The following is a 24,058-nucleotide window of genomic DNA, read 5'->3' on the forward strand; positions in this document are numbered from 1 at the left end:
TATTTCAACCAGCTTTGACACTTACCAATAGTTTGAGCAGCCAAAACCGAGACTTGTAATATAAGGTTTTGGTAGGGTTGATGAGAAAAAGCAACATGAAGCCATACAAGATGAGTGGGTTCACCTGCATGGGGATGTAGGTGAATTTACCATATATACAAGCCAGCAGGCTCAGGCACCACAAAACACCCAGGAAACCAGCAATCTGCAGGGAAAAAAAACCAAAGAAATATACACCTAATGAAAACACAGCCCTAAAACCTGCAATGTGTTCTCATTAGAAGAAAAGGGAGAGCAGTGCTCAATCCTGTAATCTAATCAGACTTCAGCAACTTCCTCTTCTAATTGTATTAGGAGCCCTTGCCAGGAAATGAGGCAGGATTTATCCTGCTGATCCTCAGCACGGCTCAGCCACTCTAAAATCCCTCCTGTTCACCTCAAAGAGATGTTGATGGGACAAGTTGCTGCGGGGGTTGAGCTCAAAGATGAGGACATGGTTGACTCCAGCCTGTCTCCAGCCATATGTGTTGATACCCAGGAGAAAGAGGAATTCTATCAGGAGAAAGCCACCTCGATAGATTCTCACCAGTGGCCACACATTTGGTCCATCTATAAAAGCCACACCTGGCAAAGACAAAAAAAAGGGAAGTATTTTAGGGATAACAGAGGTCATGTCACAAAGCAAGGCTTTATCCTGGATCTCAGATGTTTGGCTGTACCCTGAGAAAACAGGGTACACGTGTACACAACTGCATGTTCCAGCAAGTGGAGGACTTTTTACCTAGCCTGTCAGGGGATTTAGGAGTATTCTGGGGAAAATTCCCTTTCCAGCTGCTGTAATTGCGTCATTAGCAGCGTCCCCGCCTCACACTACAGGCACAAGGGACAGCACCAGCATAAATCTGACTAGAGACACTTAAATATTTTGCTTTAATAGAGATGAAATCCCAGCAGACAGATACACAAACACTTCAGCTCCCCACAAAACCAGGAGGAACCATTTACAGCATTTAAAACAATGCTAAATCCTCTTAATCATGGCACTCAGTACAATGGTAATGCAATACATATTCATAGCCAGCATTACAACACCCAGCCACACCCAAACAGAAATCCCAGCACAAGGCAGCAGTGCTGGAAAAGCCTGTTGCTTCCTTTGTTCAGTTTTCAGGGTTTTGGAAACAAATGTGCTTCATTTCAAACATTTCAAACAATGAGCACCCTTATACAGCAGCAGCTTTCTCCAGCATAAACCTCTTTTCAAAGGACTGGTCACTAGGCACAGGTTTGATGAGAAAAGAATAAATAAAATAAAGTTGTTCAATCCTCAGTTTTAGTTTCAATTGAGAGTTTCTCAATGTTCTCAATGAGAGTTTCTAAGAGGGGTAAAAGAAAGAACCTGCACTTTTACAGATCTGAGGCTGAGAATTTATTCTTGCAGATCTGCCTAAATTACAACCTCAAGTTTTTCAAACTTTTTCTGAGAGAAAGCAAATCCATAGGGAGTTTCATGTGTTCAGCATCTATACTTTATACTACATAACTTACAGAGAAAAGGTCGTGCAAGAAAAAATTACTCCGGAACTGCTGCTTTAAACTTAAAACTTTAGACTCCTGGATTCAGGCAAAACAGAGTCAACTTTTGGACAGAAATGACACATCCTCAAAAACGCTGAAAGAAATTACGTGTCTTAAATGTGAAATTAAGTCTTAAATGTGGAATTGCAAAGAAAGATTTTCAAATTATTACCTGAAAAAAAATTACAAAATGGGTAAGGTTGGAAGGAACCCCAATGGGTTATCTGGTCAAAACTCCAAACAGGGCAGAGTAGCCCCAAAAATACTGACTAAGAAGTGGAAATATCCCTGGTGACAAATCTAATTGTCAAACAAGAGCAGAACCACAGTAAGGGCTTGAGATTTTGCATGAAACCTTGTAGCTTTCTGGCTAATAAAATGAATGCACATTTCTGTGAAATTCCAACCTCACTTACACACTAGCTTGGCACCTAGGGAAGCCCATACACAAACAGTGAAGCCTCAGAATTTGTCCTCTTTAGGGTGACACCCTCCTGGGATTCACTTGTAGCTTTGCAGCCTTTAACAGACCTCAAGTGGCGACAAACTCATCTCTGTAAAATGCTGCTGCTGTAGTTTTCAAATCAGGCAGTACAGCACTGGGTTATTGACAGAAGCCATGTTCTGATGCTGTTTCACAAATTCTCCACATAGAACACTAAAACCCTGTTTTAGCTGATCAAATCACAGAAACAATTAGGCAAAAGCAGCTGAGAGGTTAGCAAAGTATGGGCCAATTAAAAACACCCACTTTGCACTAGGAATCCAGATTTTTGCCCAGTATCTGCAGCAATCAGATCATGCCTGCTGATACAACACACCCATTACCCACACTGGGTTATTAACACCTGCTCTAGAGATATAATCATTTCTATGAATTCCTTCTCACAACTGCCTCACGTTTTCATTCTCAGCACTGAGAGGGAAAGCAAACACAACTGGCTTCAATCATTCTGCATTTCACACAGAGATCAAACATTTAAGTAACAGGAATTATGAATAAAGAACAGTTTCTACACATTAAACAGAGCTTTCATGCAGATGGGTCAACTTCATGCCTCTACCATTGGAAGACCAAACGAGAAGCACTGCAAACGGCTCCTCAGAGGCATTTTATCCCAAGAGATGGCAGGATCCAATTACAGAAACATCAGATTAAAAATTCTTTTAAGTCATAAAAACACAGACATGGGCTTTCCCTAATGCAGGAGCTGGTAAGTTGATTTGTTAAGCCTTTTCCTATGGACTGCTTAAGCAAGATACAACACTCCAGAAATCACACACACAATTAGTAAAGCCGCTTGTGATTAAGCTCTGTGTCTGGATCTGCAGTACTACTCTAATCAGGGGCCAAACTCAGAAGGCACAAAGCAGAATAAAGCCAGGGCCTGAGAGATGCACCCATTAATTGTAGCTTTTAAACAATCTTGCCAACTACTGCCAATAAGAAAAAGTCAGTTAATTCCATTAGCAGACTCCAGGCATTGAAATCTTAGGAATTTCCACATGAGTTCCAGATTTCTATCCCAAGTGGCATCTGGTCACATGGCTCTGTGTCTGGTGATCTTTTCTTTAGTGAGTCAACACCATGCAAAGCTCAAGTTCTACAAGCACCTGTCTCAAGGTGGGCATGGGCTGTGTGTTCCCAGAATGATAACAAAAATCCGTTTTTACACACAGATGTTGCACCCTCAGAATATCCCTCCAAAAACAAGGAGGAAACCAGAAGAAAAGGATTTTTTTTGTTCAACACTGACATATACAACATGGGAAAAAGCACAACCTACTGCTGAGCAGAACTAGTAGCTCATACCAATGTGATATGGCTCTGATTTAACACAGAACATTTAGGTCCAGGCCCTCCCTAAGTGAGGAGAATACACCCAAACCCAGGCATGGCAGGACACCTACCTGAAAGTATGACAGTGATGTTCAGTGCAATGAACAACCCGCAGAACAATCCAACCCTGAATGTAGTCCAGGCTGGTACAGGCTGTGAACAAAGTCACAGCAGAATTAAGGTGAGGTAAACAGATTATCAGCACAGTCAGATTAGTTTGCAGAGCCAACTTAAAATCACAAACACAAGCTCCTGATCCCTGATTGCACTCTTGCTTTTGAAGTGAGGTTTTGTTAAACTGAAAATGCTGTGTAATATTCTTGCCATGTTGAAACACAGCTTGGGAGTCTCAGTGGCCCCTGAAATATATTCCAGACCACATAAACACTAAGCATTTACTTTTATTAGTAAATTAAAACAAATTTCCTTTTACCATTTATCTCCTCCCTTCGTTACATTGTCTGCATGCAGTAGGAGCAGTAACCTATTTCCAAACCTTCCGGAACTAAAGCAGATTATCTGGCCCTGCCCCATGCATGCTCACATCAATTATTTCCACTGTTTCCTTCAGATGTTGAATCTGATTTGGCACCATGACAAGTTGGAGGAGCAGCTTTGCTCCACAACCCCCATGTCTCACCTGAGCTGCTCCTAAGGGTGGAACACGCAGACGTTTCATTGCCTTCTGTCTGTCTCCATCTTCCAACTCGTTGGTCACCACTTCCTAAGGAGACAAAGATACACACCACTGAAGGTCATCTGGATGATGAGCATGTGGTCAAACCAAACCTAAAGGTTGGTTTCCATGTTAGAAGTGAGCCCTGGCCCAGTATTCTTTTAATACAAAGACGTGAAAAGCTCAGCATGCTGCACCAAGTTCCTTCATGGCAGAAGTTAAAGCTGCACTAGGCTTTGCCAAGGGAAAAGTTCCCAGCTGAAGAGAACATACCCATACTGATGTAAGCAGTGCCAGAAGTCAGGGGCATTTCAAAATCAATCATTACCCATCTTGGTGGCAAATACAAGCTATAGAGAGGGCAAAACGCTATGGGAATTACAGTGTCATAGAACAGCTTTGGATGGAAGGAACCTGAAGATCTTGTTCCAAGCCTCTGCCATGGGCAGGGGCGCTTTCCACTAGAACAGATTTGCTTAGAGTTCCATCCAAGCCTTGCTTTAACGCTTCCAGAAACCAGCAGTGACCAAAACCCCGTTTTGGGGGATTTTTGGCAGTGCCCAGGCCAGCCTCTTCACCTCTGTTTCGGAGATAAGCTGGTTGATCTTCTTGCAGGTGTAGAAGGGAGCCACCTCCACCTCGGCCACCCTCCACTCTGCCCCCCGCGCCGTCTCCAGGTTCTTGTCATGCTTCTTCAGGATCTTGCGGAAGCCAGTGAAGTTCAGGTTCTGCAGGCAAGGGAAAGAACATGCTGGCTTTTAAACGCCAATCATCTCTTAAACCCCAGCCATCTCCCAAGAAAGAGAAATGGTTCTCTCCCCAGTGCTAGCAAGAAGCGAATTGATAATGAGAATCAAAATGATTACATTCCTTGTCAGGAAGTTTCAAAAATTCTTACTTTATTATAAGGAATATATAATCCTAGAAAATAAAATAAAAAATGTGGCATAAAAGGGGAGCTACCCAAAGCTTTTTATTTCCTGAAAAGCCAGATTACTTCCACCATCCTCCTTTATGCAAGAAGTGACCGGATGCTACTACCTTGAAGACACATAACCCTTAACTGGTTTTCCCTCCTGAAAAATCTGAACTACTGACTCCTTTAAAATTGACACTGGTTTCAAATCAAGTTCTCCAGTTAAATTCATTATAGAAGGGAAATCTTTGTATGAAAGTTGTTAGTGCTGCAGATTAAATCCAGACAAGTGCATCCCCATAGCAGCATGTTTTTTCACAGACTATATTGCAAAATGACTGCAAAACCAGCTTAGGCTTGCAGATGTGGGAGATGCAACTCTCCAGTCTGTAGAGACAAGCACACAATGCTTAAAACAAGAAGCAACTGTTGATTTCCAAGTTACAGATAATCCCTGATTCAACACCCGTGCACAGTGCCTAGGACAGGCAGAGCTCATCACACAGCAGTAATTGCTGTGGCACGATGTGTTTGCAATCCTGCATTTCATTGTGCAGGAAGTGCTGCCTGAAAAACTCAATCTTTCATTCAAACCACAGCACAAACCCAGAGAGACAGTGGCAAGACTCACTTCTGAAAAAAGCTTAGAGGGAACCTTGGAAAGAAAACCAGAGAAAACAGCAAAATCGAATGCCCTGGGGAGAGGCACCAACTATTCAGTGAAATTATTTTCAATGTAATTATGCTTAGAGTGATTTAATGCCAGACCTTCCCATCTAGGTGGGAAATGAGGCTGGGGAGACAGAAGCAGGAAACCAAAGCATTAATGACCTGCCTCATTGCAGACAAGAGACTTTAATTACTTTCTGTTGGAAAAGCCAGCATTCCACCCCAAGGAGAGCAGAAACTTCACATGAAAAACTGCAACAAAAGGATGATTTTGGTCAGGGACCTTTCTGTGGCCTGAAATAACATCCCTTCCTCTGCCATGGATAGAAGTCCAGCCTAAATCTGGGGTGCCCTGGCTAGTTGGGATATGTTTACACCAGACACCCTAAAACGTCTCCAGTGGCATTTCATCCTCTGGCTGCAAAAATTCTGCAACCTCAAAGTGCATGATAAAAGCATTGTTGGTCACAGTGATGTTTTTGACAAGGAACACACAGTGATGGGACTGTGGAACAGAACAAACATCATTTATGCAGTCTGATATTTTGCTATTCTTGCTGCTTTTATTTGGCAAGGGGCCTTCTCCAAGCCTGACCTCCATTTCTGCTGCATTTTGTGAAAACAAAAAACCCAACAAAAAAGGGAAAAAAACCAAACCAAAACAAAAAATATTAAAAAAACCCCAAACCCCAAAACAACCAAACACCCTCCACAAACAGTGACCAGTGCAACTTAGGCAATAATATAATGCAACATTAAGTAGAATCAAACAGGAGACTCAAAAATCTTTCCCCATATGTATCAGGAAATGTACCAGCAAGGTAATTTAATAAAAGTGGTTCAGCCTCAATTATTCACCAAATAAATGCACTATATTACATACAGAATAAGTAACTAAATCTTACATGCTAATTTCTCAGCATTTGTTTGTCCTAAAACACAGCATTTCAAAGAGATATATTTTATTCTGTATGTACACACTCCAGAATAATACATTGCTGGTAAGTATAAATTAATTTTATCAGAAGTTTAATCATTTAAACAGGAAAGAGCTGCCCTGGAGACTGCTTATAGCTTCATTTGACTTTTGGTTTGTGTACCTCAGGAATGAATGCATGTGTTCATCCCTAAGAGACTGAGGAATATGCTTCAGGTGGATTTTCCTTCCTCTGTAACCCACCTCAAGGCATCAGCATTTTATCAAAGCCATTTTGATATTTACAATGCTGCTGTTGATTTCATTTTTTTATCTCCTACATGAAGGGCTCAGGTACATCATCCTCCCACCAAGTTATTTTTTTTTCTTCTCTCCAAAATTGCAAGAGCTTGAATATTCCTCATGCTTATACTTGAAGCTCAAGAGAGAGTAACAACATTAGTACTCTGGGATTTAGTTTTATGTCTCTTTTTGTGTTTGTATTCCTTGTCCTCAACTTCAATACCAATTTGAAGGAATTTTTCTCATTCTCTCTCTGGAGTTATGCTGTGGAAAGCAGCTCTGCTGCCTCTGCAAAGTGTGAAAGCTATCAAAACCAGATGGGGTTTTGTGGGGGGATAGAATGGAAATAGTATATAAAGTAATCTTACCCCTAAGGAGTTGCAGCTGGCCAGATTATCAAAATGAGGAGAAGGCCTAACTTCATCAAGCCACAGCTGTAACTAATAAGAACAATAGGAGCTATAAAAGAGTGGGTTGGCTTGTCAAGAGGCCATGCCTTAAAGCAGGAAGGGAACTGGAGTCAGTCGGTTACCTGGTGAGAGAGGAAGGATGTGCTCAGAGGAGCTGCTCACCAGAAAACACCGAATAGGTATGAAACTTTGCTAAGAAAGAGATGAGAGCATAAAATTCTTGTTAAATATATGCATATATGACGAGAAATGGTGAGCCTGACGTGATTGAGACTGGACTGTAAAATGAAGGAGACATGATTGAGATTGGACTGTAAAAAAAGAAGGACATGTGATTGAGACTGGTCTTTTAAAAAAAAAAAGGAGGAAAAAATGAGAGAGAAAAGGTTGAAGGGTACCCTAAAAAATGAGTGAAGGCAGCAAGGATGCTGCGGAGAGACTGGTCTATAAAAAGCCCTTAAAATGAGTGAAGGCAGCAAGGATGCTGCGGAGATCCGGACCTAATTCAGATGTCTGATTTAAGATGAGAGATTGAAAAAAAATGGGAAATAATTTATTAAATAAGGAAAAGACTGTTTTGTCCACGTGGAAAAGCTTTAGTGAAAAGGAAAAATGTTTAAGTTTCTGACTATGCTTTTCGTAGTTTATTGATATGGCGTAAGTCACAGAATTTTGGAGCTGATGCTGACACTGTTCTCAGTGTCCAGGCATGGAAAAAGGTTGAGAAGAGACTATAGAAAGTGATAAGGAGTGGAAAGCAGAACAAGATAGAAGGGAAGAATTGGAGAAACAGAGTTAGAGCAAGAAACAGAGGTAGAGGAACAGGAGGAAGATGAGGCTGAGCCTGTCGATTTATCTCCCCCTGAGGAGTCTGCTGCAGTTCCTGTGGAGGTTTCCCCAGGGTTTGCCATTGTGAGAATCAAACGGCAGGCTAAGACTGTTCCTCGGTATTTATCTCCAAAAAACTATATTAAATTTGTGTGCGTACTTTGCCTGCTCAGCAGTTGGCTGAGTGGAATACTAAAAATACTAAGCTATATGGCCCTGTGGACTTGAGAATACTAAACTGTATGACCCTCTGGATTCGGGAAGAAAGACTTAAGTATCAACCAACGTGATCTCATGGTGATCTGAGTAGAGAACTGCATGAGGAGAAGTAACAAAACTGAAAGAGGAAGAGGAGAATTTACTAAAGCAACTGTAAAGAACAGGAAAATGGATAGTTTGATTTTCATTATAATGTGTTTATCGATTAGTGAAACATATCAGTTGCAGCTATTGATGTTTGTTAAGAGTGAATATAAAAGATTTTGAAGATAAGTACTTTGTAAATTGAGAAGCTGCAAAACTGAATCAACACTTAGAAATATATATATTTGTACTGTAATATGTTATCTGAACATTTGTATAACTATTAGTTCTAAATTAAATCTATGAATGTGTCATTATATTAATTTACTTGAACATGTCTTTCTATAAATGCTGCAACTCCATAATTAAAAGAAAAAGGGGGAACTGTGGGGGGATAAAATGGAAATAGTATATAAAGTAATCTTACCCCTAAGGAGTTGCAGCTGGGCAGATTATCAAAATGAGGAGAAGGCCTAACTTCATCAAGCCACAGCTGTAACTAATAAGAACAATAGGAGCTATAAAAGAGTGGGTTGGCTTGTCAAGAGGCCATGCCTTAAAGCAGGAAGGGAACTGGAGTCAGTCGGTTACCTGGTGAGAGAGGAAGGATGTGCTCAGAGGAGCTGCTCACCAGAAAACACCGAATAGGTATGAAACTTTGCTAAGAAAGAGATGAGAGCATAAAATTCTTGTTAAATATATGCATATATGATGAGAGGGTTTAGATCAATATTTAGCAGACTTACAGTGGGTCTGGACTCATGGAAGCAAAAAGCAGAAATATCAGTGTGCAACCTGCCTTTCTTCACTGAGGAATAGTAGGAAAAGATTTCCAAAAGGAATGATCAATGTTAGCCCCTATTTAAATTCTTCATCAAGCCTCAGAATTGATTTTTTTAATTAAAAGTTTAGCTGTCTTCTTATAAAAGAGAAAATAAATGTAAGGTAAGAAATCACAGCAGGTGATCCTGCTTCACTCCATTCCTAAAAAGATACAGATACTCCACCTTTCCCAGGAATTTGAACTAGGAACTACCACTAATAGTTAAAACACTTTATTAAGAAACTCAGAGTTTCCAGACACATGCTCAAAGATAACATCACTGTAGGAGAGGTACAAATACTCAGAAATTTGGGGGAGTAAGTTCTGTCCATGCAGCAGAGTGGTATTAAATTTATTCTGACTGTGAATTTTGTTTAGTAAAATTCTGCAGTAAAGATCTGTCAAAGATCTAAATGCAGATGTAGTCATTTTAAGCTCCAACATTCTTATTTAACAAGCTAGAGCCCCTCAAAGTAAAACACTTAAAAGTATTTCAGAGCATTTAACTCCAGAAGAGGTACCCCAGCCAAAAATATATTAACAGTTTAAGATTTTTATTTCAAGATTTTTGGAACGAGATCAGCATCTGCAACCAAGGCAAAAATCCAAGTACAACTGAAGATTGGTTTGTTTTCATACCTCAAGGCAAATGAGCCTGTATCCTGCAGAAATCAAAACACTATTTTTTTAAATTGATGTTTTAGCAAGAAATTCTGATAAGCAAGATCACAGCCACTACCGTGGTAACGCCAAGAGGAAACAGAACATTGGGATTTCAAGTTTCAGGACAACTGTAAGATAAAAGAGCTTCTTCCCCAACATGCCCTGCATAGAGCAACACGTTACAGAAGGAAGAAGTCCTGCCTGGACAAAGGTGCTGGGGTCAGCCAGCCCAGAAATGGAAGAAGGAAAAGTCCTTCTAAAGGTCAGCTTAGCACTTCCAGCTCAGTTAAAAGCAACCAGGTGTACACTGCTACCTATCTTTCCTTTAGAAGTGTTTAGGGCCTCCCCCAAAAAAGGAAGAAATAAATGAAAACCTGAGTGAGGCAACTCAAGGTGATGCCTTGTGAAGGCTGACCTAGAACAGAGACCATACAGAGCTAAACAATAAAGTAGGGATTTATTAGAAGGCCTCAATGGATCCACCTTGGGCAGTCCAAGAGCCCAGCCAGGGCTGCACCCAAGGTGAACCCAAAATGGATGACTGGTCATGGGGTCTCACACTTTTAAAAGTTCTGGTCCAATTAACTCCATTGGCGTTAGTTAATTGTCCAATTACAGCTTTACCCCATGAAGTCCCATCCTTCTTGTTCTTCTCTCTTCAGTCCTCGTTGTTTGTGCTCTTGGGCCTGAGATTTGGATCATTTGTCCTTGGTCCCCAGCTAGAGCAGGAATTGTTTTGTCTCCCTACTCTGTAAAGAGAGCGCTCACCATCCCCTCATATGAAGCCCAGACCCACACACTAAGGCAGCACAGAACCTGAAAAATACAAAAAAGCTAAAACCTGAGGCATCAAAGGACACACAAAGCATAGAGACATTTACGCACAGGGCTCTGCGGAAGTGCCACTCTTGGCGGGTACCTGATAGTTCTGCAGTAGGATGAGGCTGAGGTAGAGCTCGCTGAAGGCCAATTTCAGGTCTCGGATGTTCCTGTGCTGGACCCGCTCCTCGTGGGACAGGTGGAAGACGGGCTTTCGGCGTCGCTGCAGTGTGGAGGCCCCACTGGCCTCCTTCTGCGCGTCCAAGGTGGATTGCAGCTCAGTGCGGAGCGTGGTGAACCTGCGCTGCGCTTCTGCAAGCTTCTCTGTGGGCAGGAGAGGGGAACGTCACCTGGGAGGGTCACGCACGGCCCAGCCAGCCCCAAAACACCCGAAAATCAAGTGACATGGCTGTGGGTGAAATGAGCCGTACTGCACGGCCATCCCCCATCACGCGGTAAACTCAAGTGCTCTGCGTATTTTTCTTTTCACAGGATGGAATCACAGACTGCCTTGGGTTTTAAAGGCCATCTCATTTCAACCTCCTGCCATTGGCAGGGACACCTCCCAGGTGTTCCTTGTCCAACCTGACCTTGAAAGCTTCCAGGGACTGGGCAGCCACAGCTTCTCCGGGCAAACCTGTGCCAGGGTCTCAGCACCCTCACAGGGAAGAATTTCTTCTTAATGTCTCATTCAAACCTGCCCTCTGTCAGTGTGAAGCTAGTCCCCCTTGTCCTGGCACTCCAAGCCCTTGCCCAAAGTCCCTCTCCAGCTCTCTTGGACCCTTTAGGCACAGGAGGGGGCTGTAAGGTCTCTCTGGAGCTTTTCTTCTCCAGCTGAACACCCCCAGCTCTCCTAGCCAGTCTGAGCAGAGGTGCTCCAGTCCTCTGGACCCACTCTAATGAGTCTTTGTCCTTCTTGGGTCCATGTCCTTCTCGTGCCGTGAGCCCCAGACCTGGATGCAGAAAACCAGATGTGATCTCACAGGGGCAGAGAAGAAGAGGAAGTTTTCCTCATTAAAGCTATGTAAAACAAGCAAGTTCTCAAAAAAAAAAAAAAAAAAAAAAAATCAAGAATAGGGTCAAAATCAAGGGGCTGTCCCTTCAGCACAGACTAAAGCAGCATTAGTCAGGAACTGAGACCTCCCAGCTTCCATCCCAGCTTTGATTTCTAAAGGATGCTCAGTCCAGCACCACACAAATACCTGTTAGGGATGGAAGAGGCCCAGCCTGTACCTGGGGACTGTAAACCAGCACAAGGACAGTGGGGCAGGCTTCTCCACACTGGCTGGACCCTAAATTAATTCTGCTTAATTTAGGGTCTCGTCCAAATACCAATGCACTGACCACACATCTACTCTGAGCACAACAGAAAAGCTGCTCCTCTTTCCCACATAAATCAAGTGAACCAGGAGCATTAGAGGAAAATCCTGTTAGACAATATTATGAAACATGACAGTGAATAAGCAAAGCGTTTTTCAGATCTGTGCACTCACTACTGACTTTGTGTTTACTATCTTTTCATGTGACAGTAGGGAAATCAAAGAAGACAAACCCCACACTTCAAATGTGACACTGAATTTTGCTGCTCAGAGAGCAGCACGGCCCCTCTGTCAGGCTCCCAGTGACAGACAAACACAGCTCTGCTTTGATCAGGAATTACAACACTGCTGGCTGCTGTACATGATCCACTGCAATAATTTATCCCTCTTTTCCTCACTTTGGAAGCATTGCCTTGTTATTTACTGGTTAAAGAGGCCATCAGCCTACACTTAAATGTCATTTTGATGTATTTTCACAATGAGTCTGTCTCTCCTCCTCACACCTCAAGTATGAAGAAGGTGTTCCTTTAAACATGCTGCTTTATGTACTCTCAGAAAACAATATTTTTGGCTAAAGAACAACCTTTTAAAGCTAAAACCAGCATAGTTAAGACTGTTATCGTTCTCTTTGTTCTGTACAACTGGTTCCTTCCAGGCTTTTTTTCCCCTGCTAAGCTTCAGTCACAGCTTTGGCATCTCTGTTGATAAGCAGGGTCACAGACCACAGGTGTTGATGTTGGCCAGGAAGATGCTGACCAGGTTCACAGTGTTGGAGCCACCTCCCCCCAGCAGGACACCCAGCACTGCACAAAAAACCACAAGGTGCCTCTACTACACAAAGCTCTGCCCCAACAGCCTCCTGGATGTCAATATAATTCTCTTCATTAGTGTCTTACATAACTCAATGATGATTCTCAATTGCTCCCCACTCAGATTCACTCTCCCTTTTCCTTTGTCTAACTCAATTCTGCTTAATTTTAAGAGCAAAACTACTCTGTAAATAATGTTACAGTGCATAAGGTATTTGCCAGAAGGAGAATGCCTTTCCTAACAGAAAAGGGGGATCAATATAGGAAATCAAGTACAGACGAGCCTGAAACTCTAAACTTCTTGCTTATAAACTTTGATAAAGGAAGAAGATTTAAAATGCAGGAAAGGGCAACTCCTCTCTGACAACTTCCACAGCTGCAAGGACTCCAGCAAACAGAGGCAATGCAGCCCACAGTGAGAATTGTCTGCCCACACCCCACAACCACATAATATTTACCACAACGAGATCAGACTGCCAAAACAATAATCCCTCCCCGCTTTGGGAACTCCCTCGGGAAGAAGGAACAGATATCTTTCAAATCAAAAGCCTTCATATAAACAAAGCTAACAAGTTCACTCTCTATATTAAAAGCATTTATTAAACCATTGGTGATACACTGAATTTTCCTTTAAATCAAATCAGTAGATATGGAAGAGTTTAAATAAATATTTTAAATTGAAAGCACTGTTCCATTGTCCCTATGTCCAGAAAAATCCTATCATCCATCAGCCTAACAACACAATATTTAAAGAAAATACAATGTCTCGAAATATTTATGACTGCAGCTATCCATAAAAAATGCCCCTCCTGAGAAACAGCCATCCTGTCACCACCTTCTCTCTCCTGCACTGACTCTAGTTATCCCATCTACAAATCATTCTATCTTATTAAAGTATTATTTTTTTACCATTGGGACTCAATGCAGAAGCAAAACAAAAAACAAAGAGTGCTGCTGTTCTGAAAACCTCCCAGGGAATTGCCCAGGGAAACAGCAAAGTAGAACAGAAATTAATTTCTCAGTTTGCAGTGTACTCCAAAATAATTGAAGTATCATATACTCCTACCATTAATTTAGCACTGTCTATCACTAATTTAACATTAACTTCTGAAAAGTGACTTTAAAAAAATATGTCGCTCAAAAGAGTTTAAAAAAATAGCTTAGAAACTGGAACCACTCTTGTGTTGCAGCATTTTGCATGACCTGATGCCCACAGAGCCCTCAGCTCAAGTGTAATTTCATGGCAAAGACTAACAAGAAATCCAAAACCAATAGTGGCAGACTTCAAAAGTGCTTGCCATAAAGCAGCAGCTTGGCCCAAAAAATGCTGCTAAAATCCTGACTTAAATAGCCTAAAGAGTTATCACCTTAACTACACAGCTCCAAGCTGGTTTTTGACTTCATTTTCCAAGTTTAAATGAAAGTTCAAACATAAGGATGATGGAAAAAAGACTGTTGCCCCAAAGATCCAGGAAAATTTCACCCCAGATTCCAATTTACATGGGCATGGGTGTGATCAAAGCCTGTTCCACCAGAGGAGGTGATCAACAGCCTGAACTTCCTACCAGCTACACATTTTAGTTTTAGCATTCCTTCCATTCCCTACTTGTACATTTTATGTTCAATATTTTGCAATTTAAAGCCAGGGTTTTCTACAAATAACAATTCCTAAATTAACCATGGAAATGTTGCTGGCTACTGTTTAGCCAAGTCCTGATGATCGTGATTTAAAATATAACAAACCTGTCATCTAGAACCAAAACTGGACAGAGATAAGACTTTAGCACTTGAATAGTGTTTTGGTTTAGGGTAAATTTGGGAGAGAGCCTTTGATGGGGCTTTTTTAAAAGTAGATTTAATCAGGTTTTTTCTTAACTGGTTTGGGAAAAAATACTTTTTTGGAGAAAAGTGGAAAAAACTTGTTTATTTTATAGGCAAAGTATTTATTAGTTTAAAAAAGAGTAATATTAAACAATAAAACCTCTTGTTGTTCTAAAAGAGATGATGATCTTAGAAAGTTTTTTTTTTTGTAGGTTGTAGCTTGGCTTATTTAGTCTCTTAGGTGCTGGAAATGTAGCTCAGGCCAGCTTTGTAACTTTTGTAACTTGCTGTGTAGGGTTTTATACAATTGTTTTCTACTTTTGTTTTATTTCTATAACATGTTAAGAACTATTAGTAAAAAAAGCATAGGCATTTACAAGGCATTCCTCTGCTGGAACCATCTGAAAATTTTACTGCAACTCTTCTGTCTTTCAGCTGGGGATGGATCTTCTTGAGCACAGTCAAAAAAATTGCAAATTGTTTATCAAATCTGATTTAGTTAATGGCAGTTTTCCTTTCCACTAATCTGGGATGATGGGCTGGGGAATTAAGGGAATGTTTGAGGGCAGCACACAAGGAAGGGCAAAGAAAGGCTTTTGCAGCAGCCTCTGAGTGTTCCATGGAGGAACTGGGGTTCAGGGCCAGGCCACCCCAAGAGGATGAGGTTGTTTGTGCTGGGTGATGCTCACTGAGGAGCCTTCAGCCTTGGGAAAGATGATGAGGAAATGAAGCAGAGATCAACAGAAAATTTGATTTTCTTGAAAAATGAACAATATTTACTGTAGTAAAGACAGGGGTGTAATAAGCTGTGTAATAAACCTAAAATAAATAGGATGTGCCAGGTCATTATACAAGCCAACACATGCCTGGAGTTACAATAGGGTCCAACATGACAAATTTCTGACAGGATCAACGGTAGGAACCACTGATGGAACATTTCTTGCTGCAGCTCAATGCTAATAACCCTAATAACAGGTTTCCATTCTATGAAAGTCATGTGCTCTTCTGCAAATAAAAGACTTATTTTAATCTTATCACAGGAGATTTTCAAATTACATGTATTCTCTCCTGGAACTTTTTGAAATGACAGCTAGCTGGGGAAAAAAAACCCCTCGACCCTATGTTATTAATGTCATTTTAAACAGTGGTGGAATGGGTGTGCGTATGTGGGTGCATGTGTGGCAGCAGGTCCTCATTAGGGGAAATTATAATCTGTATTGTGCATCTAAATTGGCAGAACTTCCTGCACAGAGTCTAGCTCTCAGTGCACAGGATCTGATATGGCTCAGAAAGGAATTTTCTGAGCATAAAACCCTCAGATCTGGAATAGAAGCACAAGATCTTCCAGGGAAACAACACAAAGCACTGCTCTGAGTTAGGTACGTATGATCTTCGTGCAGAAAAATGCCTATAAAGTGTAAAACCCAGCTGACCTAATAAAAAATATCAGTTTTACCTAAAAAATTGCCTCTTGTCCTGACACCCACTGTGCTCCAGGGAGCTGGGAGAGCAGGCACAGCCAGCCGCAAGGAGATTTACTTCCCTAGATGGAAGCTGAACAGAGGGAAGCAGCAGTGCTCAGCCACTGCATCCATCATGCTTTCAGCTATCCTCAAGTTCACAACCCAGATCCTGGCTGGCAGTAAAAGAGCCAGCAATAAAGTCATCACCCAATGGTTATGAAAATATTTTTGCACAATTCAGCTGTGCCTTTGTTATCAGATTAAAATCAGAACTAAAAAAGGCTACCATATTGCGGTGCAAATCCTGTTTATAGCACTAAGTTAATAAACCAGCATGTTAAGAGGAAAGCAATGCACTGCTGTATCCACATTTAAATGCTTTTCTAGTTGAAACCCCATTTTAAACCTCACCAAAAGAGGCTGAAAATCATCTGAAGTGAAATGGCAGGAGGAGCCAGAGCACACCAAGCCTTTTGTAGCAATTTTACAGGGTGAATTTCCAATTAACCCATTCTAAAATTGTTTTCAAAACACAGGATGGGAAGGCAACTTTTTCAGGGGAAACAACAAAAATCAGCACTTGGTATATGACACCTAGAAATCCCCACTCTTAGCATCAGTGTTTAGTGTTAAAAGAGTTCAGTGTTAAAAAATTTGTTGGACCCATCAAGATGATCATACACAGGCAAGCCCACGAGAGCTGTTCCTGCAAAGCTCCGGAAACACCAGCTAGGAGGCTCAGCACACCTCAGACGTGGCCAGGAGATTGTCAACATGGATAAACTGAAAGACTTTGGTTCGAAGAGCATCTCCATAAAGTTCAGCAGGATACCTTGAAAGTTCAAAGAAATTAAATCACCTGCCATCCATTCTCCCTCCAGCCAGGGTTAGCCAGGTTAATACCAGGGCTGAGCTCCAGATCTCTGATTAAACCAGAGCAGTTTTCCACACAAACTCGCCCTCTAATTACCTGATGGTAGACCTGCATCACCACTGTGGTTATCCTGAAAGTTTGGGACCTACAGGCCCTTTTCCTGTTGTTGAATTTTGCATAAATACACACAAAATAAGCACCTTACCTGAATAGAAAATGTTGATTTTGGCAAGTTCTTTCTCACAGGTTTGGAAGAATTTCTCTTCAAATGTGGCAAAACATCTTTTCACCGTGTCCTCATCTGTGTCTACAAAACAAAATAGAAAAACAAAGAAGTTGTAACAGAAGGACATAGGGACAATTTTACAAGGGGCTGCCACGGAAATAGTTCTTCAGAGCAAATCCATCATCTTTGTCATGCAGAAGAAGAAGAAAAACCAAGTCCAAAGGGCTGGAGGGAACACATATTTGCTAGTAAAAGGAATTGCACCAAGACAGAGAGGGCCATGCTCATAACAGCACCCTGACCAAAGTTCCCATCATATTTTTTGATCCTCCAAGTGCTATTTCAGATCTCACAACTCCATCTTTGCTTTGAAGACTGAAGCTGACCCTTTGTGTTCACTTCAGCTTATCAAACAGCTGTGTTCAGAAAAAAAGCACCAAATTTTTAACTGAAGCCTTCACCTCATCCTCCAGGAGGATTCACTGGCTTCAGCCACCATTCCCACCTTCTCATCAGGGTAATCCTTCATATACAAACAGCATCACAGCATACTGAAATCCATACACAAATCCATAGAGAAAACCACACAGAAATCCATACAGAAAACTGTGTGGAAGCTTCCCTCCTGGAAAATAAAAGCTTTTCTCATAAGCAAAGTTGAAAGGAAAAGGCCTAAATTATGGTGATTGTGATCAGATCCACAACTCTCCTTCAGCCCACTGCTCTGACAGTTTTAATTCTTCTGCAAGAACTACATACAATTCCATAATTAAAGTCAAAACTTGAAATCAAAGCAGCTATTCAGTCACGTTGTTGTAATAAAAAATATAGTGCAGAATCTCAAAGACAGAATGCATTTTCTAGTAATTAAGAAATTAGTTTAATGAGTAAAAAAACCACAAAACAATCAAGACAGGCTATAATTACCAATTTCAGTACTGTCAAAAGCCAAATGTTCCTAATGCTGAAGCAAAGCAGACTCTTCATATCCTCCCATAGTTACAGCCCCTGAATCTTCATGCACTCTCACAGATTGCAAGGGTTAGTGTTAGCACAAACAGGAAAATTAAGACTTTATTATGGTCTCAACAACATTGAGAAGTAGACCACAGAACCACAGAATTACTTCAGGTTGGATTAAGATGAGTGAATCCAGTCATTGACAAGCCCATCACTAAAACATGTCTCCAAGTGACATATCCACATGTTTTTGGAACACTTCCAGGGATGCTGATTCTCCCAGATTCAAACAGATGTTGAAATAAATGCTATTAAATTGAGAAGACAAATGACAACACAGAAGTTTCATTCACTATCACATGCACACATTGGACTGTCATAACAAAGAAATCGCCTTCTTTTACCATTAATTTCTAGGTAAAACCAACCCCAAGAGAATATTTAAATACAGAATTTCAACACTTAGATTTTTCTGGTTTGGCTCTGGTATTAAGCCCCACAAACCATTTGTACACAAATGTCAGTACAATTTTTAAGGGATGGTATGGAAAGAGCAAAGAGCACAACACAAAACTGCACTGCAGGGGCAACTTTGGAAGAAGTCTGTCTTCTTTTGGAGTCTGATGATGCTTTAAAGAGTAAACAGAGAGAAAAGAACCAGTTCTGCCTGGTGTTTATAACTCCACACCCCGAGGGCTTGTAGGGAAGAATTCTCAAGGGCCCCGAAGCCTGTTCCAAATTCCCAGCTTTGGCTCCCAGGGTTATATTCTTATCCCATCATTATACTTGCAGCTCTGTGGCTACTCCTGAGGATGAGGACTCCCTCCCTGGAGCAAACAAACCCTGGGATGGCTTGGGCTCTTCTTTGCTGCAGGAGAACCACTGGAATGTCACTCCAGCCCTGCTCCAGGGCTCTGGACCAAGCATGAGCAATCCCATTCCACAGAGAGCTTGCACATGGATCCCTCCTCGTGGGCAGCCTGAGCACCACAGGCACAGAAAATAAGAAAATAACTCTGCTTCAGGGCTGCTGACTCCTAACAGCAGAGTCACAGCAGTTGCAACATCCCAGCCTGGGGCCCTCCCAGTAAGGCTGATCTGAACTCCAAGACTTCCAAATCTTTGACCTGACAGCAAAGCACAAACAGGGGAGGGGGTGAAGCAGCAGAAATTACTAAGCAATACTAAAAATGCAGAGATTTTATTCACTAGATGCCTGAAACTTTGCAAATAATAGTAATCAGAAAGTTCCAAACCAAAACTGACTCTTAAGGGTGGACCTGAAAGGCAAATTCTCTGGTAAACAAAGAATTTACCCAGGTCTAGCAGAAAGTTTATCTAGAGGTGCTTTCTGACATGGGGGAATCATCATTTCCTGCACTTAAAAAATAAGTCATAAAGAAATAAAAGCACACAGGCTCACTGCTTTCCTCTTCCACCATAGCTTGTTTTTATGTTTCAGTACATTCGCAAAATAAAAGACCAAGCAAATTTTTAAACTTCTGTCACTGTAACTACCAAAGGATTAAAAAAAAGCAAAAGAAAATCTCTTTAAGCATGTAATATACTTTTTGTCCATAAAGTCAAGCATGAATATTTCTGTGCAAACAAAATAACACCTTCCAAGAGATTAAAAAGTTCAGTAAAGCGACAAAGAGATAAACTAACATAATCAATGCCAAATAACACAATTAATATCTTGTTTCATAAATTATTGACCAGTTCAAGACATTACAAATAAGTGTATTGAACAGTTTGACCATAATCTAAAGTTTAGAAGAGGAAAATGGGCTTTGAACACAAACCAGCTCTTGCTGGAAGCCCTTCCAAAACCCTTAAGATTACAAATTCAGGTCTCTAGCTCAACTTCAAAACACTGCTGACTCAGAGGAAAGCAAGTTCTACATAAACTATTCAAAATACTTCTCCAAATGTCAAATGCTGCCTTATAAAAGATATTTTGCAGGCCAGGGTAGATGCCAGACTTAAAAAAAAAAAAAACAAAAAAACCCCCAAACAAACAAACAAAAAACCAAACCAAACCAAACCCCAAAAAAACCACTTTAAAAATCAGGACTCTCTGTGAAGAAAAGGTTTCCCTTTGGTTCTGGTCGCACTGCAGTTCAGTCATTGAGCTGCAATAATAGACAAGTGCTGCCAAGGCTACAGCCTTTATTTATTCATTTATTCTCTCCCCCCCCCCCCCCCCAAGGCTAGGACAGGACAAGGCTGTTTTGCCATGAGAAAATCACAGTGCCAGACCCCTGGCCTTGGCTTCAGGAGCTCCATAACAACAGGGGCTGTTTCTAAAAGGCATCCAGCTCTAGCTGCCAAGGAGGGCTGGCCTAACCTTCCTTTTGTTCTTTTTCTATAGCCTTCATATTCCATTTACCCTCAGCTCCAAGCAGCCGGTCTGATCAATAGCTCACCTTTCAGACCTCATCCTCCCATGGATTCCCTGTCCTGAATTAAAAAAAAAAACAAAGGAAGCCTGCAAATCTCTTGCTTTTACTTGCAAAGCCCAAAGCAGCAGCAATATGGATGTACTCCCCCCTGCCACATTTTCAGGTTTGCAGAGAGCTCAGATGTTGGCACACCTAAAATAAAACCTGAAGTTGAAAAATTAATGTCCAAATTATACCCCTAAGTTGTCCCAAGCACTCATTTCTCAGTGCTCCTCTCAACTTTTCATTTAATTTCTCATTGTCTGCAGCTGTAGTCTAGAAACAAAAGATCAGCATCCCAGGCAGCTCTGCTCACTCACTCCCTTGCAAGAATACATCAGTAAAAGTTATCTTTGTTAGAGCAGTGCCCTTTAAAATATAATTTTAATAAGTCCTCTACTCTTTATCATGCTGAACTTTAAAGAGCATTTAATTAAAAAAGATTAATTAGTTTTGTTATGAGATCAGCACAGGTGTAGTTCTCTGAATCACCTTCTGTTTGTCACAAAACAGCTGAGTAATATTTCAACACTTTAGCTACAAAGGAGGCAATTTGATTTATGAGGAGGGATCTGAAATCTAGTCAGTGAAATAAAAATAAAAAGATTGGCATTAAACACATCAAATAATACTGAACAGGTGATTACAAGTTTAACATCAGCACCACTTTGAATACACAATTAGTGTATTCATATTTTAAATTTTTCCATACCCTGTACCCAGCACTTGACTAGGACTACAGATCTGTGTTATCACTAGACTACATCAGATCTGTGTTATGAAAAATTAACAATATTTAAAAGGTAGTTTTCTTGTTTCTATAAAGACAGTAACTGCTTATACTTCTAGGCCCAGTGGCACACTAGGGAAAAAAAGAAAAAGCCATTTTTATTGCTACTCAAAACATGAAAAAGTGGGTCACTATAATGAAAACATGTATCTGTCTCCAAAATCCCATCAGCTTTGTCTGTCTACTCAACCATCACAATTCTCTCATACCCTTGACAGATCTTCAGCACCAAAATTCTCATTTCCCCAACCTTTTGACACAGCACAGTGAAATTCTGCAGGTAAAAAAAATCAGACAGTGAAGTCCCTTAATGCAAGGACAGAGTTTATTATCTTTACACTCCTGGTGTTTATTTGGGTATTTTTCCAAAGGAAAAGCTTTTCCACAAGGCAACTCCCTTTCTCACTTGGGTCAGCTGCAAATTGGATTATTTACTGAAACTTTCAGTAAATTAATTACTCACCATGAACTTTTATGTCTCATCTTGAGGTAAATAAAAGTTTTCTTGTACAGACTTTTACATGCTTTAAGTACAGCTACAGAGATTTCTTCCTAGGACTTATTCTTGCTGTAGGAAGAAGAAGGAAGCCAAATAAATAAAGAAACAAAAAAAAAAATTCTGCTTGCAAATAAAGGAACATTTGTGCTCATGCTATTCCACCCTAACATCTGAGCTGCAAGCTTCACATGTCATGGTGTGCATCTCTTCTGGAATTTATTCCATCCACCAAAAGTGGACCTTGAATTAAAATACTGTCAAATCATCAGGGAAGAAGCTTCATGAGCTAGTTGATATTAAAAATAATGTCAAGAAAATTCAAAGTAGAATTCAAATTCACCTGCTTTTGTGAGCCAGCACAGTTGAGTTGGTCAGCTCTCCACTGAATGAATCCTTTAGCCCGAATTAGATCTGGTTATTAAATTATTGCCTTAAACCTAGTAATAAAAAATGATGACTCAGGTAGCAAATGAGGCTGGCATTTTCAGCACATGCAGGGTTTATGTGTGGGCAGGGGAAGGAAGGGACAAGAACTGCTGCCAGTCACCAACACAAGTTCTCTCAGGTTTTCCTTCACCATTTTGGTGTTTTTACCAATTAATCCAGAGTGAACAAAACCTATTCCAAAATACTTTTAGAAATTACAATTTTCAGATTGATAAAAATCCTGCTGCCTTAGTTTTTAGACTCTATCACTAAAATCTTACAAGGAAACCAGCCAGATTCTTACAGCTGGTTTGTTGAGATGGAAATAAAAAGCAAAATCCACAACATGCCTACAAGCTGGACATCCAACCAAGTGTCTACTATAAATTATTTATAGTAGTGATTCTGTAAACACAGATTCCAAAGCAATGACAGCGCCCTGGTATGAGCTTCAAGTGCAGAAAAACCAGGCCACAAAGTAGCCATGTGTGAGAAAACAATTCCTAGTGCCAGGTTTTGCATTTCCCAGGTGCTCTTCTTTAAACAAGCATCCAGCACTCATAACCACTCCTCCTACAAGCAAGGAAGGCAGTGCCAGTCTTTGTCAGCTATTTCAGGAGAGTCACTAATACTTCATTTCTGTACCATTAAGAGATTCACTGCTCCCAGGAGAATTATAAAACTGAGCCTATGTGGTAGAGCTCAGATTTGAAGGGCAGCTAGGCAGAAACTTGTGATGGGGAAAAAAAAATTAAAGAAAAGCAGCACAAATGCCCAGGAGTATTTCAAAAGATACCATAAAAATACTGATGACAAGGGATGACAGACCTGGATGCCAGGAGACATCATACAGGGACAGCACTCAATACCCACTTTCCCTGGCTAACCACCACCCTGAAATTTCTCTCTTTTCAAGAAAAAAAGTGAAGATTTACATATGATTTTGAGAAGCCTCCCAATAAGCTGGACCAGAAACACTGCCACTCACCCCAGGGTGAAGGAAAGACAGTCAACAGGAACTGAGAGTCAAATTTCACACTGACCTTTACTTCAGGACAAAGAATGGAGAACACCAGGGTTGAGTTACTCAGCTGGTACATACTAGAACCTGCCCAGGCCACGTCTGTTAGGTGGTGCCAAGCAGCCAGAGATGCAAACAAAGATCTCACAGCTTTGTGAGACTACCAGGATCACACAGGGATATTCCCAGCTTACATAACACACCTGCACCTTCCTCCAGCTGCTCACCTGCTGCCTCCAACCCTGTTTTTCATTAAAGCAAGACAAGAGAGCAGCAATTATGGTTGCACAAAACCCCCATACCACAGTTTGCACACCAGAGGTGAAGGAAAGCAGAGATATTCCAGCCTCTTATGGATGAGATCTGAACTGGTCCCTGCTCCTCTGGCTGATGCTACATGAGGCAACAGCTCAGCACTGCCATCCATTCCTGCTGGAACCCTGGCTCCTGAGAATTTCAGACCTTCTGTGCTGACAGGCACTGACCCCCAAGAGAACATTGCATTTGACTGAGGCCGTAAGAAGGCTTCCAAAATGGAATGATAGAACTGGGATTATGGGTACAATAGAAGTGTGCAATATCACATGGTGGAAAACTTAGTTTAAGGTTTTAGAATATAGTAATATATACAGCAAGATAGAAGTTTTAGTGCAGAAACTAAT

At 41.0% G+C, this 24,058-nt stretch overlaps 1 protein-coding gene across 1 annotated transcript in view; it reads right to left on the reverse strand.

Moving 5' to 3' along the window:
- Window positions 1-24,058, reverse strand: part of XPR1 (xenotropic and polytropic retrovirus receptor 1) — a 112,164-nt gene that overhangs the window by 24,578 nt on the left and 63,528 nt on the right. Inside the window, exons 3-9 of the mRNA XM_038145125.1 lie at window positions 17,236-17,337; window positions 10,845-11,068; window positions 4,673-4,822; window positions 4,059-4,142; window positions 3,490-3,571; window positions 437-624; window positions 26-205 (exon numbers count right to left, since the gene is read on the reverse strand). Coding sequence (XP_038001053.1) covers window positions 26-205; window positions 437-624; window positions 3,490-3,571; window positions 4,059-4,142; window positions 4,673-4,822; window positions 10,845-11,068; window positions 17,236-17,337 — 1,010 coding nt within the window. The remainder of the gene's footprint in view (window positions 1-25; window positions 206-436; window positions 625-3,489; window positions 3,572-4,058; window positions 4,143-4,672; window positions 4,823-10,844; window positions 11,069-17,235; window positions 17,338-24,058) is intronic.

The sequence above is a fragment of the Motacilla alba genome, chromosome 8, assembly GCF_015832195.1.
Source record: "Motacilla alba alba isolate MOTALB_02 chromosome 8, Motacilla_alba_V1.0_pri, whole genome shotgun sequence".
Lineage (NCBI taxonomy): Eukaryota > Metazoa > Chordata > Aves > Passeriformes > Motacillidae > Motacilla > Motacilla alba.